Source organism: Physeter macrocephalus, chromosome 17 (assembly GCF_002837175.3).
Source record: "Physeter macrocephalus isolate SW-GA chromosome 17, ASM283717v5, whole genome shotgun sequence".
Classification (NCBI taxonomy): domain Eukaryota; kingdom Metazoa; phylum Chordata; class Mammalia; order Artiodactyla; family Physeteridae; genus Physeter; species Physeter macrocephalus.
Genome location: NC_041230.1, coordinates 55,136,482 through 55,149,464, shown reverse-complemented (window position 1 = coordinate 55,149,464; position 12,983 = coordinate 55,136,482). Strand labels below are relative to the sequence as shown.

At 68.5% G+C, this 12,983-nt stretch overlaps 1 protein-coding gene across 7 annotated transcripts in view; it reads right to left on the bottom strand.

The window, feature by feature from the left end:
- Positions 1-12,983, bottom strand: part of PIEZO1 (piezo type mechanosensitive ion channel component 1 (Er blood group)) — a 57,097-nt gene that overhangs the window by 17,457 nt on the left and 26,657 nt on the right. For 6 of the 7 annotated variants that reach the window (XM_024124870.3, XM_024124871.3, XM_024124874.3 and 3 more), the window contains exons 2-13: positions 12,838-12,933; positions 8,276-8,398; positions 7,094-7,136; positions 6,854-6,992; positions 3,241-3,409; positions 2,881-3,094; positions 2,621-2,792; positions 2,420-2,536; positions 2,250-2,340; positions 1,441-1,541; positions 848-1,108; positions 87-198 (exon numbers count right to left, since the gene is read on the bottom strand). In XM_024124870.3, the coding sequence (XP_023980638.1) occupies positions 87-198; positions 848-1,108; positions 1,441-1,541; positions 2,250-2,340; positions 2,420-2,536; positions 2,621-2,792; positions 2,881-3,094; positions 3,241-3,409; positions 6,854-6,992; positions 7,094-7,136; positions 8,276-8,398; positions 12,838-12,933 (1,638 nt within the window). The remainder of the gene's footprint in view (positions 1-86; positions 199-847; positions 1,109-1,440; positions 1,542-2,249; positions 2,341-2,419; positions 2,537-2,620; positions 2,793-2,880; positions 3,095-3,240; positions 3,410-6,853; positions 6,993-7,093; positions 7,137-8,275; positions 8,399-12,837; positions 12,934-12,983) is intronic. The other variant, XM_055079332.1, reaches the window with a different exon arrangement.

Sequence of the window (12,983 nt, the reverse complement as noted above, 5' to 3'; positions counted from 1 at the left end):
GGCGCAGCGCCAGGACCGGGCGGGTGGGGGAGGGGCCGCGCCCCCCTCCCCCCTCCCCCCTTCCCCCCGCCGCCCGGCCTGCTCACCTGTGGCGGCCACGGTGACCTCCATCAGCTCCACGGGGCCCCGCGCTCTCTTCAGCAGCTTCTCCTTCACGAACTGGCGCAGCAGGAGCCAGAAGGTCAGGGTGCACAGCAGCTGGGGGGCGGGGGCAGCGTCAGCGAGCAGGGGCCGGTACCCCAAAGCCGGGCCCGGCCGGAGGAGACGGGAGCCGGGGGTGAGACCGCAGCGGGAAGGCGGCCGCCCGGCCCCCACGCGCCAGCCTCCCTGCAGGCAGAAGCTCAGCCTCCCATACGTGTGCACGGGTTCACGCACAGATGCACGCGCCCCCGCACAGCGGCTCCCGCGCTCACGCGCCACCACGTTTGCACACAGACCCACAGGTGAACGCGGGGTCACAGGTGTTCGCACACTTGCAGGCTCCTGGGTCCGCACAGTGAGATGTAACTAACTCACAGGTCCCCAACACGTGACCGGCGGCAGCACAGACGTGCAGCTGCGATGCCCCGTCCCAGAAGGGGACACGGCGAAGGCACAGACACTCGCCGAGACCCAGGGGCCACGTGCGATGCGCCCACGTCAGGCAGGTGGGATGGCAACCCCGCAGCACGAGATCGTCGCTCGTTCATTCAACAGAAGCTCTCCGAGCAACTACTCCGGGCTGGCTGGGCGACCCCGGTGACAACCAGACATGGGCTCTGGCCTCCAGAGCGCCCACAGCACTGGGAACTGGACGGCGGGCAGCGTGGCGTCATCCCAGGCGCTCGAGGGGCGGGAGCAGACTCACCATGGCGCCCAGGTCCAGGCAGGGGTAGCGGGTGTGCTCCAGCCCCAGCTGGCGCAGGCTGACGGGGCCCAGGGCGGTGGGCAGCTCGGGCCGCAGGTCCATGGCCCACACGTAGCGCAGGCTGCAGAGCACCAGCCCGTAGAGCAAGATGAAAGGCGAGCAGAGCATGGCCATCTGGTGGCGGCTACGCACGGTCCAGATGAGACAGGCCCAGAGCAGCAGCGCAAAGGTCAGCCAGCTGTGGTAGGTGACACTCCACACCTGGACGGCCAGGGCGTGGCTGGGGCGGCGCAGGACACCCGGCCCGGCACCCAGACCCCGTCCCCCAGGCTGACGAGGCGGCGGGCCCCCGGGGCCGGGGCGCTCAGACAGGAAGCCCAAGCCGCCCCGCTGGCCCCGAGAGCGGCCCGGGCACGCCCCCAGCGCACATGTGCGCGCGCTCACACACGCGGCTGGGGGCCGGCCGGGGCTGCTCTTGGCCTAGCAGGGCACAGCCCCAACCGCTTCTGGTGACAAGGCACCAGGACACCATGTCACGAGGGAGCCCGCGGGAAGCCCCAGCCCCGAGGGGTGGCCCAGGCCAGCGCCCTTACCATCATGGCGATGAGGGCACATACGTAGCTCTGGTCCATGATGAGGTGGCCCAGGCCATGCCACGGAGACGTCTCCTTAGGCCCAGTCAGCCTGGGGCGCGCTAAGGGGTGAGGGCAGGGGTCACCAGGGAGGCGAGACCCCTGCTGGGGAAACTCCAACGTCAACAGGCCCGAGCCCCTTGCCTACACCCTAGTGGCCCGAAAATGCAGACAGCGTGCTGGAGCCACAGCCCAGGTGGAGGGGGGCCACGCCTGGCACAGGCTCACGGGGCACTGGGGACGGAAGACACGGGCAAAGGGCCCGGGCTCCTGTCCGACCCTGTTCCCGAGGTGCTGTGGGACCCTGGCCGGTCCTCGCCCCTCTCCAGGCCTTGGTTTCCGAGACTCTGAAGGGATGGGGTGGAGGAGGCTGCCCTGATGCCCTTCCAGCTCTGTGAGCACCCACGTCCCCAGATGCCAGCCCCCGAGGCCAGCGGCTTCATCCGCTGCTTTGTAAAATGGAAATCGAGGCTTAGCACAAAAAGAAGAGGAAAAGGAAAAAGCAGCACAGAGCTGCGCCCCGGGGACACTGTCTTCACCGCTCCCAGGGCCGCAGAGGCAGCCCAAGGCAGAGCAGTCGAGGTCTCTGGGGACTGGAAGGCAGGCGGGGGGGTGGCCGGGAGACTGGAGACCCCCGCAGGGTCTCGGGTTCCAGGAGCAACACGGCTGTACCGCGTCCGCCCTGGGCGGCCCCAGAGAGGCGCGCAGCTGGACAGGCCGCCCGGGCGAGGCCACCAGGGGGCAGCACCGTGAGGCCGCGTCATACTCACGGGGCCGCTGCTGGACGGGGCTGTGGCCAGTGAGGTCGTGCACGATGCAGCTGTCCTCAGGGTCCGGCGGCGTGGGCACCGGCATCGTGTGCTGCAGACAAGCCGAGGCCCGTGAGCCGAGCCTGGGGGCAGGGTGGTGCCAGCCCCAGTGCTCAGTCCAGACCCCTCACCTGCGCGGCCTCCTCCTCCTCCTTGGTGGCTGTAGCGCTGGCCTGGCCCTGGGGCCACTGGTCCACCTCGGTCAGCTCCACCTCCCGCTCCAAATCGTCCCCGGCCGCCTCCTTCCCCTGCGGAGGCCGGAGGGGAGAGCTCAGCCCCACACCCCGGCCTGAGGGGTGCGGGGGACACAGGGCGCTGGCCTGGGCACTGACCCAGTCCGCGGGCCGGCGCGCTCGGAGCCTCAGGAGCGAGGTCACGGTGTAGCAGAGGAGCAGCAGGATGCCGGGGCTCGCGTAGATGGGCCAGTCGTGGCTGGTGTTGAGGACCAGCACGTTGGGGCTGGAGCAGTTGGCGGGGGCCACAAAGTCCTTGAGACCCAACACCCTGCCCACAGAAGGCGCGTCACTGACTGCAGCGAGGAAGTCACGGGTGCCAGGCAGGCAGGGCCGGGGCCCCGTGGGCGAGCCCTCACCTGGCCCAGATGCTGGCAGGTGGGAGCATGGACTGTGCGAGGGGCATCTGGTAGCAGTAGAGGCAGAGGAGATGGCCGGCGCCAAAGCAGCCCACCGTGACGCAGAGTGCGCTGAAGCCCAGGGGGCTGATGGGAAAGTGGCAGGCCCACCAGGTGCAGATGGTCAGGAAGAGCAGGAAGTAGACACTGGAGAAGGCTGAGGGGTGGGCGATGCCTGCAGGCCAAGCAGAAGCACACAGAGTCACTCCTGGCCTGGGCAGCCTGACCGCCGTCTCGCTGGTCAGTGGGGAGCTTGGCTGCCGAGACGCCTGCCGGGGTGACCGCCAGTGGTGGGTTCCCAGCTCCCTGCCCAGCGGGTACCTGCCAACGCAAGCAGCACTATGGCCAGAGTCCGCCCAGCGGCCACCAGCAGCCAGTGGGCTGTGATCCGGAACCGGGCGGCCAGCCAAGATCTCCGCTTGTGGGGCAGTGCAGGGGCTTCCTGCAGCCCCACCAGGGAGCCGGTGTCCACGTCCCCATCATCGCTGTCCTGCCGAGGTCACGGGGCGGGTGGGAGTCAGGTACGAAGTCAGGTGCGTGGGGAGGAAGTGGGGGAGGGAGGGGGGGAGGGGAGGGGGAGGGGAGGGAGGGGAGGGGAGGGGGAGGGGAGGGAGGGGAGGGGAGGGGGAGGGGAGGGAGGGGAGGGGAGGGGGAGGGGAGGGAGGGGAGGGGAGGGGGAGGGGAGGGAGGGGAGGGGAGGGGAGGGGGAGGGGAGGGAGGGGGCCACCCCTGCAGCCCCACACCTTCCCCTCCCAACACCCACCGCGGGCCCTCCGAGGACACGGGCCGCCAGCCTGAGCGTGGCCGCGTGCTGCCCTCCAGGCCCAGCTCCGCCCACCGTCTTCCCACCACCTCACTCGGGTTCACAGCCCTGGAGGCGGCCCGCTGCGGCAGCAAGACACGCTCCTGCCAAGGCTTGGCGCTCAGATGACTGACCCGTGCAGGCTGACCTCACAGTGCTCCGGAGCCCCTCAAGGACCTCTTTACTCCCCACCCCCACCAGAGGACCCCGAGGACAGGGCAGGCCCACAGGTTCCTGCATCTGTCCCCAGTGCCCTCGGCCTGAGAGGGCCCGCGTGGGGATTTTTAGGGAAAAGAAAAGCAGCGCACAGCACAGCCACGCGTGCGTCTCACTCTACAGTTACAGGGCACCTCTACACCCTACCCTTGCTCCCACGGCACCTTCCTCTAAGTACAGCGACAGAGGCTCGGAGGGGACCCCAAATCACCCAGCCAGGGAGGACAGCGCCCAGGGTGCAGCCGGGTCCTGCTCTGCTGCCTAGTGGGGCTTCTGGAGACTGAGATGCACACTGGGGCGGCCCTTCCCGGCCTCAACTGCCTGCGGGGCACAGAGACCCACCGGGGCCTGCTGCCCTGGTCCCACCTCAGGGTTTCCCGGAACAGAGCTGTTTCCTGGAACCAGGGAGGCCAGGCGGAGGCAGAAAGAACACAGACTTTGTCAGGCGCCCGGGGCCCCCGTGTCCCCAGCTGTAACATGGGTGCCGTGCCTATGCCCTGCCCCGTGGCAGAGGTGGCCCTCGGTGTCCAGGATGAGAGCACGGGCTCAGGGGCCAGGTGCCCCGGTCACACGCCGGCTTCGAGTCGGGGGTTAGGGGTCTCGCCTGTGCAGCCTTGGTGAGCCCCCTAACCTCTCTGAGTCTGTTTCCTGCCTGTCAAATGAGGGGGGGGCACGGGGCAGGCCCCAGAGAGGTGCCACTGAGCCGTGCCTGGAAGGAGGGGAGGGGCCAGGCCAGGGCAGAGGCCCAGCCCTGGGGTCAGAGCAGTACCCAGGGTCCCCCCATTATGTACCAGAACGGGGGGAGAGGGGGACAGCTGCTGGAAGGCGCTGCAGCCAGGCCCGAGCTCAACCCTGCCCACAGCCTGGCCCCGGCCCTGGGAAAGCTGCTGTGGAAAATGAGCGTTTCTGGGCCTGAGAAGAACCGAGGCAGCTGCTGGGCGGAAGGACAGCTGCTGGGGGCCGCCCGCATGGCCCAGCCCACCCAGGCCCTGCTCCAACCCTGCCTCGGCTGGCCCCCAGGACGCACCTCCCACCGCAGCCCCAATGACCCCCTCAGGGCAGGCACGGACCCACATGTGCCAAGTCAGGACAGGCGCGTGTACACAGATCGTGTGCAGCCGCGTGTGCCGCGGCCCTGCCAGGTGGCAGCATCCACACAGGGGCGCTGGGGCTGCTTCTGGCCTTGAATTCCGGGCGCCTGAGATGGGCCCCCATGGCCCTGCTCTGAGATCTGCTCAGAGCAGTACCCAGGGTCCCCCCATTATGTACCAGAACGGGGGGAGAGGGGGACAGCTGCTGGAAGGCGCTGCAGCCAGGCCCGAGCTCAACCCTGCCCACAGCCTGGCCCCGGCCCTGGGAAAGCTGCTGTGGAAAATGAGCGTTTCTGGGCCTGAGAAGAACCGAGGCAGCTGCTGGGCGGAAGGACAGCTGCTGGGGGCCGCCCGCATGGCCCAGCCCACCCAGGCCCTGCTCCAACCCTGCCTCGGCTGGCCCCCAGGACGCACCTCCCACCGCAGCCCCAATGACCCCCTCAGGGCAGGCACGGACCCACATGTGCCAAGTCAGGACAGGCGCGTGTACACAGATCGTGTGCAGCCGCGTGTGCCGCGGCCCTGCCAGGTGGCAGCATCCACACAGGGGCGCTGGGGCTGCTTCTGGCCTTGAATTCCGGGCGCCTGAGATGGGCCCCCATGGCCCTGCTCTGAGATCTGTCTACACCAGCCGCCCCGGGGCCAGAGTTCAGCCCCCAGGGGCTGCCAGGACAGCCCTGTGCTCCGAGGGGTGCTGGGCAGCGGGACTGGGGGGCTGGCCCCGCCCGCCTGCCCCAGGCGTGGGGAACAAGCCAGCCCCTTCCGGTGCAGCTGTTCCGGGAAGCCCCGGCTCTGCTAACGAGGAAACCAGAGGACTCCCTGGCCCCTGCGCCCGCCGGTGCCCACGCACCGGGGGGATGGAGGAGGACGGCCAAGTCAGGGGGCCACCCCGAGGGCAGGCAGCAGGGCGGTACCAGCCCCACTTGACCGGCACAAGTGCCTGGAAAAGCCACTCCACCTCCAGGCCCCCGTCTCCCCCTCTGAAATGCGGGTGCCAGCTTGCCCTGCAGGACTCGGGGGATGGGCAGGTCAGCTGTAGGCTGAGCCCCACCTCGACCTGCGGTAGGAAGCCCCCTCCTCCCTGTGGACTGAGGCCCTCGTTTCCGCAAGCATCAGCTGCTGGACCAGTGGACACTGGGGCTGAGGGCGTGAGCCTGTGGCCCCCCCCAGGGCCTCCTGGGCAGGGACCCTGGATGGCCACAGACCCGGCCCAGCCCTGGAGACCAGGTCCTACTGGACAGAGGCTGAGGCCGAGTGTGAGGGGCCCAGACTGGGCTCGAGACCGCAGCCCTCGTGCAGGAACAGGAGAGGACACGGAAGAGCCCAGGGGACCCCGAGGACTCTGGCGGAGGGCCCTGCTTCAGGCCTCTGAGCCGACACAGCCCCTGCCTTGACACACACAGCCCACCGATGCCCCCACCGTGGGCACGGCTGCTCAAACATCGTCTGTCCATCCGTCGGTCCGTCCATTCACCCATCGGTCCCTAGGCGCTCCCTGACGGGTGGCGCAGACCATCCTCCAAGAGCGCTGACGCCCTACTGCCCTTAGGCCCCGAAGACCCTCTTCCGGGGGCAGCTCTAAAGGCGCAGGCGATGCCTGGGGTTCCTGCACGCGCTAGGACCACGCGCTGCACCGCTAGCAACCCGCCACGGGGACGTGCACTTGACCTCCTCCGCTGCTGTGTCTCTCCATGACGGGCATACACGGACTTTTACCAGTAAAACGTCCACGTTTGTAGAGAGAAAGAGATAGAGAGCGAGGGAGGAAGGAGGAGGAAGTACAATAGCCCTCAGAAGGCCGGGACGCAGGCGCGCCGCCACTCACCGGCTCCCGGGCGCGCTCGCTCCGCCGGGCCGTCCGTGCGCGGCTACCGCAGACGCCAAGGCACAGGGAGGAGGCCGCCAGGACACCCAGGTCGGGGGCCACCAGGCGGATGGCACTGGGCACGTCCCTCGGGTCCAGCCTGCGGAGGGTGAGGAGAGCCCGTGGCCGGCTCAGGGGGCAGGTGGGGTACCCCGGGAGCTGGAGGCCCAGGGAATCCCCGCGGGAGGCTGGGGGACTCACCTCGTGACCCCTATGTGTCGGGAGATGGTGTCCCAGGTGCTGCCTGCAGAGAGAGGCACGGGGGAGCCGGGTCAGGCGGGCGGGTGCTGAGAAACCCCTTCCGTGTTGCCAGGAGGGCCTCGGGAGCCCCAGAGCCACGGAACCCCTGGCGTCCAGGAGTGCTTGAGAACGCCGCCTTCGCCGGCAGGGTAACTGAGGCCCAGCCGGGGAAAGCTGCCCGGCAGAATGGGTTTCATGGCCCGGCTGGGCGCTGTGTGGCCCGGGAGGCTGGGCCGGGCTCTCGGACCCATCGGCCGAGGCCGGCTGCTCCTTGGGGGCCCGAGCGGGGAGGGCTGGTCTAAGAGCCGCCAGGACCAGAGGGCCCCCGAGGCACCTGACTTTTCTCCAGTTTCTAAACTGCAGGAGAGGCACGATCTTCACGGAATGAAAATGGGACGCGGGGTGGGACACCCTGCCCGCCACGAGCCAGTAGGACGTGGAGGTGGAAGACCCCACCGGGCAGTCGGGATGGGAGCCCCGGGTTCCGTCATCTGAACACTGGGGCGCTAGTGTCAGGGGAGGTGGGAGGGCTGGGCGCCGGCTGGGGATTCCGCCCTCGGGGTGAAAGGGCGCAGGACAGTGGGCGGGCGGCACACCAGGGACCGCCCCCCCCCCACCCCCCCGGCCAAGTCTCTGTGCCCCAGAGGGCTCAGGAGGAAGATGTGAGAGGGAGGGGCCTGAGAAGGCTGGGGATTCCATCCTGGGGTGAAAGGGCGCAGGACAGTGGGCGGGCGGCACACCAGGGCCCGCCCCTCCCCTCCCCCCGGCCAAGTCTCTCTGCCCCAGAGGGCTCAGGAGGAAGATGTGAGAGGGAGCGGCCTGAGAAGGCTGGGGCTGCCCGGACACTGTGCTCTGGGCCCAGCACTGGGCCGGTGCTCAGCCCGGCCCCACGGCCACCTATTCCCGGGGCACTTAAGCTGGGCCATTTGGGCTGGATATAAACCGTGGCTGGGCACTGGGAGGCGGCCCATATTAGGCAAGGCCTGGATGAGGCAGGGCGGCCCCTGAGGCTGAGCGGACCTTTCCGAGGAGCGTGAGGCTCCCCCACCCTCCCCGGGCTCTCCAGTCGCTCAGGAGGCCATCGGCTCTCCCCCGGGACCTGCTGCCCCTGGGCAGCCCCTTCCTGGCCCTTCGGTGACTCACAGCTCGGCCCCAGAAGCTGGTCCAGGTGGGGCACGGTGTGCAGGCATATCTGGAAGGTGAGGTGGGCTGCCAGGAAGAGGAGGCTGAAGCCCAGCAGGACTCGGAGGAGGCGGCCACTGTGACCTGTAGGCAGAGACGGCAGGGGTGAGGCCGGCACGCAGCCGGCCTGGAGTGGGGGGATGGGGAGGGAGCAGACCGGTCAAGGCCACTCAGCCCTGCTATCAGCCCTGAGCCAGGCTGTGTGCACCAGCCCAAGGCACGCACCCCGCACGGACCCAGGGTCTTAAGGGGCCGTGAGCAGCGAGCTCATGCGGCACACCCCCCTACACCATCCCGCTGACTGCTCACCACAGCCCCGGGGTCCAGCACTATCATGACCCCAACTTACAGACGGGGGAGTGGACACAGAGAGGTGAAGTGACTTGCCCACAGTCGCACAGCAAGGGATCAGCAGAGTATAGTACACCCATCCTGCCTGCGCTTGGTCTTGTCCCCTTCCTGGGGCGTGCAGCAGTGCGGGCAGAGCCGGTGCAGGAAGGAAAGGCCCCCTCGGGCTGGGGGGCCACCTTCAGTTTTGCTCATCTATCCAGGAAACATCTGTGTTGCTGCTTGGCCCTGGCAGCGGGGTGCTGCTTCATGCCCAGTGCCGGCTGAAAGCATGCACCATCCAGGGAAGGCCCTGCCCAGCACTCAACCACACTGCGTATCGAAGCTGGGATATGCTCTCCTGCCCATCTCTCGGAGCGAGAGGTGGCTGCACCCCGGGAATTCACACGGTGAGGTGATGTATGGGAGGAGGAATGGATGGGTGGATGGATGATGGAAGGATGGGTGGGTGGATGGATGGGTGGGTGGATGGATGGGTGGGTGGGTGGGGGGGGGGGGGGGGGGAGGGGGGATGGGTGGGTGGCTGGATGGGTGGGTGGGTGGATGGATGGGTGGGTGGATGGAAGGATTGAAGGATGGACGGATGGACGGACGGACGGACGGAAGGATGGACGGATGGATGGATGGATGGAAGGATGGGTGGCTGGCTGGCTGGATGGATGGATGGGAGGATGGATGGATGGGAGGATGGATGGATGGGACGATGGATGGGTGGATGGATGGATGGATGGGACGATGGATGGGTGGATGGATGGATGGAAGGAAGGATGGATGGATGGATGGATGATGGATGGATGGATGGATGGATAGATTGGAGGACAGATATATGAATGAATGGGCGGATGGGAGGACGGGAGGATGTATGGATTAGAGGATGGTTGGATGGAGAACGAGAGGATAGAGGGACGGCTGACAGCAGTGTTGGGTGAGGCCAAAGGGCAGCTCTGATTTCAGAGGGGGAGGGGGGTCAAGCCAGTGTGGGGCTCCTGAGTTGCCCGGGAGGGATACAGGGGGTGGCAGGGGACCACCAGCGTCCAGCCCAGTGGACTCCGAGGTTCGGCCCTGAGCGTGAGAAACAGCGAGTATCGTTGGCGGGCGCGCACGCGTGTGTGTACGTGTGTGTGTGTCGAGGGTGCGTATGGGCGCTAGACCACACACTGCACTTGCTGGAAGTGCCGCCTGCCTCTCTCCTTGACCTGGGGTCACTCGTTTGGTCACGTGAGGCCTGCACAGCACAGGAGCGCCGCGGAAGGATGGGGCCTGCCTTCGTGGGCAGGCAGCCCCACCTCTGCCGTGCAGGGCAGGGGTCACGCGGAAGTCTCTCCTCCTGAAGGAGCCGGGGCTCCGCTCAGGGACTTTAGGCTCAGGCAGGAATCTGGAGAGGCAGGAAGTGGGGCTGGGAGGCTGTGGCTCCAGGAGCAGAAGAGAGGGAGGCTCGTGGCAGGTACAAGGAGCAGCTCTCTGACCCAGAGCGGGCACCGGGGTTGAGCCCCAAACCTCCCGGACGCGGCTGCTCAGTCTGCAAACGCTCCAGGGCGTCTCCGCCCTCAGCACTACCTGCCGCCTCGAAGGCCCCGCTCCACGACCCTGTTCTGGGGCAGCCCCAGCCCTTGTGGGTGCGGCACCCTCCCTGGGCCCGGCTCCGGTGCTACGGTAAGCGGCTTGCAGACCTCGCCCTCCTGACGCAACCTGCGCAAGCGGAGCTGCGGGAAGGGGCGTCCTCCGGTCGTCCGAGGCTCCGTCACACCGAGGACGGTGCAGCGGTGGGGCAGGGAGGGACAGGGTCCCCGCTGGGGGAAATCAGACTTTGACCACGAGCCCTGGCCGGGGGCAGCGGGGGCCCACCTGCTCTGCCAAGCCCAGGGCGTCGTCTGCTCACAGGCAGGAGGGCGCAGGTCTGGGGAGGATGGCAGAGGCTCTCACCCCTCATCCAGCAAAGACAGGGAGCCTCCCGCTGCACTGACCGCTTTGCGAGCTGAACCAGACCCGCCCACCAGGCCCACCACGTCCCAACAGCACCTGAGTTAAAGCAGAGCCGAGGGGCTCCAGGGGCAGGTGCACCCTCTCCCGCGAGCAGCCGCGGGGCTGGGTTTTGTTCTAAGGCAGGGACAGGGCCTCCCTGAGTCCCTAAACATCGATCGGGTCGCCAGGAGCTGACCCTCGGGTCTACCTGCAGCTCTGCTGCACCTCTGCCCCGCCCTGCCCTGCACGGGGCACGTGGCCCATGGCCGCCGCCCCATCGCCCGGCAAAGTGACGGTCCTGACCCCTCTCTGCCCTGCAGAGGGAGCCGGGGTCAGGCTGACGCCCCCACGGGGACGGGGCCAGGAATCGGCGCCCACGGGCGCCCTGCGCGGCCTCAGACCTTCCACCTGCTGCCGGCGCCGAGGCCCAGCTGCGGCACAGGCACGGGCGGGCCTCACATTTTCCTCTCTCCTGCCCGGAAAAACCCGGCAACCTCCCTGTCCCTGGAGGGCCTCTGGGGCTGCAGAGATGGACGGGTGGAGGTCAGGCGGGCAAGTCTTCCCAGCGCCTCACCCTCTGCTCCCTGACCCTTCCCCACCCTGGACTCCTGCCCTGGCCGGGAGCCTGTGCTTCCCCCATTGCCAATTAGAAGAAAGTGTTCCCAGTTGCTAGTGGGCGGGAAATATTGACGGAACAAGCAGCTCTGAGCCGAGAGCCCGGGAACGGGGTCCACGGAGAGGAGAGGACGGCCTGGATGCCAGACTCTGCCCAGCAGCCCTCCCCAGGGAGCTGGGAGCTGGGGGGGCAGCTGGGGCAGCTGGCTGGGGAGGGGTCTGGCCTGGGGTCCCCCGTGGCTCCCTGCTCTGCACCCGTGCTGGGGCCCCTCCCCTGAATTCTACCCACACTCCAAGATCAGGGCTCCGTACGACTGCCCCAAGCGGGGAGAGAGGCTGATGAGGGGGTTACCGCCAGGTGCCACAGGCCGGGGAGGGGTGACCTGCCACCCTGTAGAAGGCAGAATGACACCCCTCAGGGAAATCCATGCCCAACCCTGGGGCCCTGGGAGCGCTTCCTGACACAGCAAAGGGGACCCGACGGTGCCAGCCAGCTGGACTTCCGACAGGGCGCTGCTCCTGGTCCCCTGGAAGGGGAGGTCCTAACTGGGGAGAGGGGGCAGGAGGGCAGAGTCAGGTTGACAGGGCGTGACTGTCATCGACTGGCCATCGCCAGCCTGGACAATGGAGGGAGAGGCCCCGGGCCCCGAAGCTGGACAAGATGAGGAAGCAGGTGCCCCCCAGCCTCCAGGAGGGACCGGCCCTGCGACACCTGGGCTTTCGCCCCGTGAGGCCTGGGCCAGACTCCGACCTCCGGACCGTGAGTGGGGGCGTGTCGCGTGGCCGCTCAGTGTGGGGCGCTCTCAGCAGCCACAGGCCGTGCCCGAGGCCCCAGAGAGGCCAGCACCCCTCGGGGGCAGTGCGCCGGCACGCCTCCCTCCAGGGTCTCGGCGAAAACCGCGGCCCGCCGGGCACCGGGGGCCACACACAGCCTGGCAGCTTGCTCTGCTGGGCAGGGGGCAGGGCACCTCCCACGCAGGGATCCTCTCCGCTCCAGCTCCTCTCGGACGGGCCCACGCCGTGGGCACCACCGTCCACACCGTCCTGGGGGCCCAGGCGCCCTGAGGGGCCTTCCCACCCGCCTGCCGGGTGGACACAGAGGCCGCCCTCCAAGAGCTCAGAACTCGGTGGAGACCGATGTGCGCCCAGCTGCCCCGTTTCCCCGACGACGAGGTGGTGGGGGGTGGGGAGCCGAGGCCCCGCAGCTCACGGATGGAGCCCGAGTCCACGGCGGGGCGGGGCAGCCGCTCGGGGCAGATGGGCCGCAAGGACGGGCGCTGGGACAGGGTGGGGCTGGGGGAGGGACCGGGTGGGAAGACGGCCCAGCCCACGGCCAGGGGACGCCCCAGGGGCATCCTGCATGACGGCCCCTGTGGCGTGAGGTCAGAAAGATCCTGAAACCAGCCAAGGGTCCACCATGAAAAATGAAACTCAGGACCACCCATCCTTCCCTGGTGGCTCTCCAACCGCAGAGAAAGTCCATCCCTGCCCGGTCCTGCGGGGGCCCCGACGCTCCCCCACCCCCCAGGCACCTGGACAAAGAGCTCCGAGACCCCGAGTCACCCCGCCACCCCCAGCAGAGCCCCGCCCGCCCTTACCTTGGATGCTGTGCCGGGAGGGGCCCGGGAACCAGGGCAGCAGTAGCAGAAAGAGCAGGTAGACCAGCGAGAGCGCGTTGACGCGGAAGAGGCAGGCTGCGGAGGACACGGGACGCGGTCAGCCTGGCCGCGGGGGGGGCAGGCGG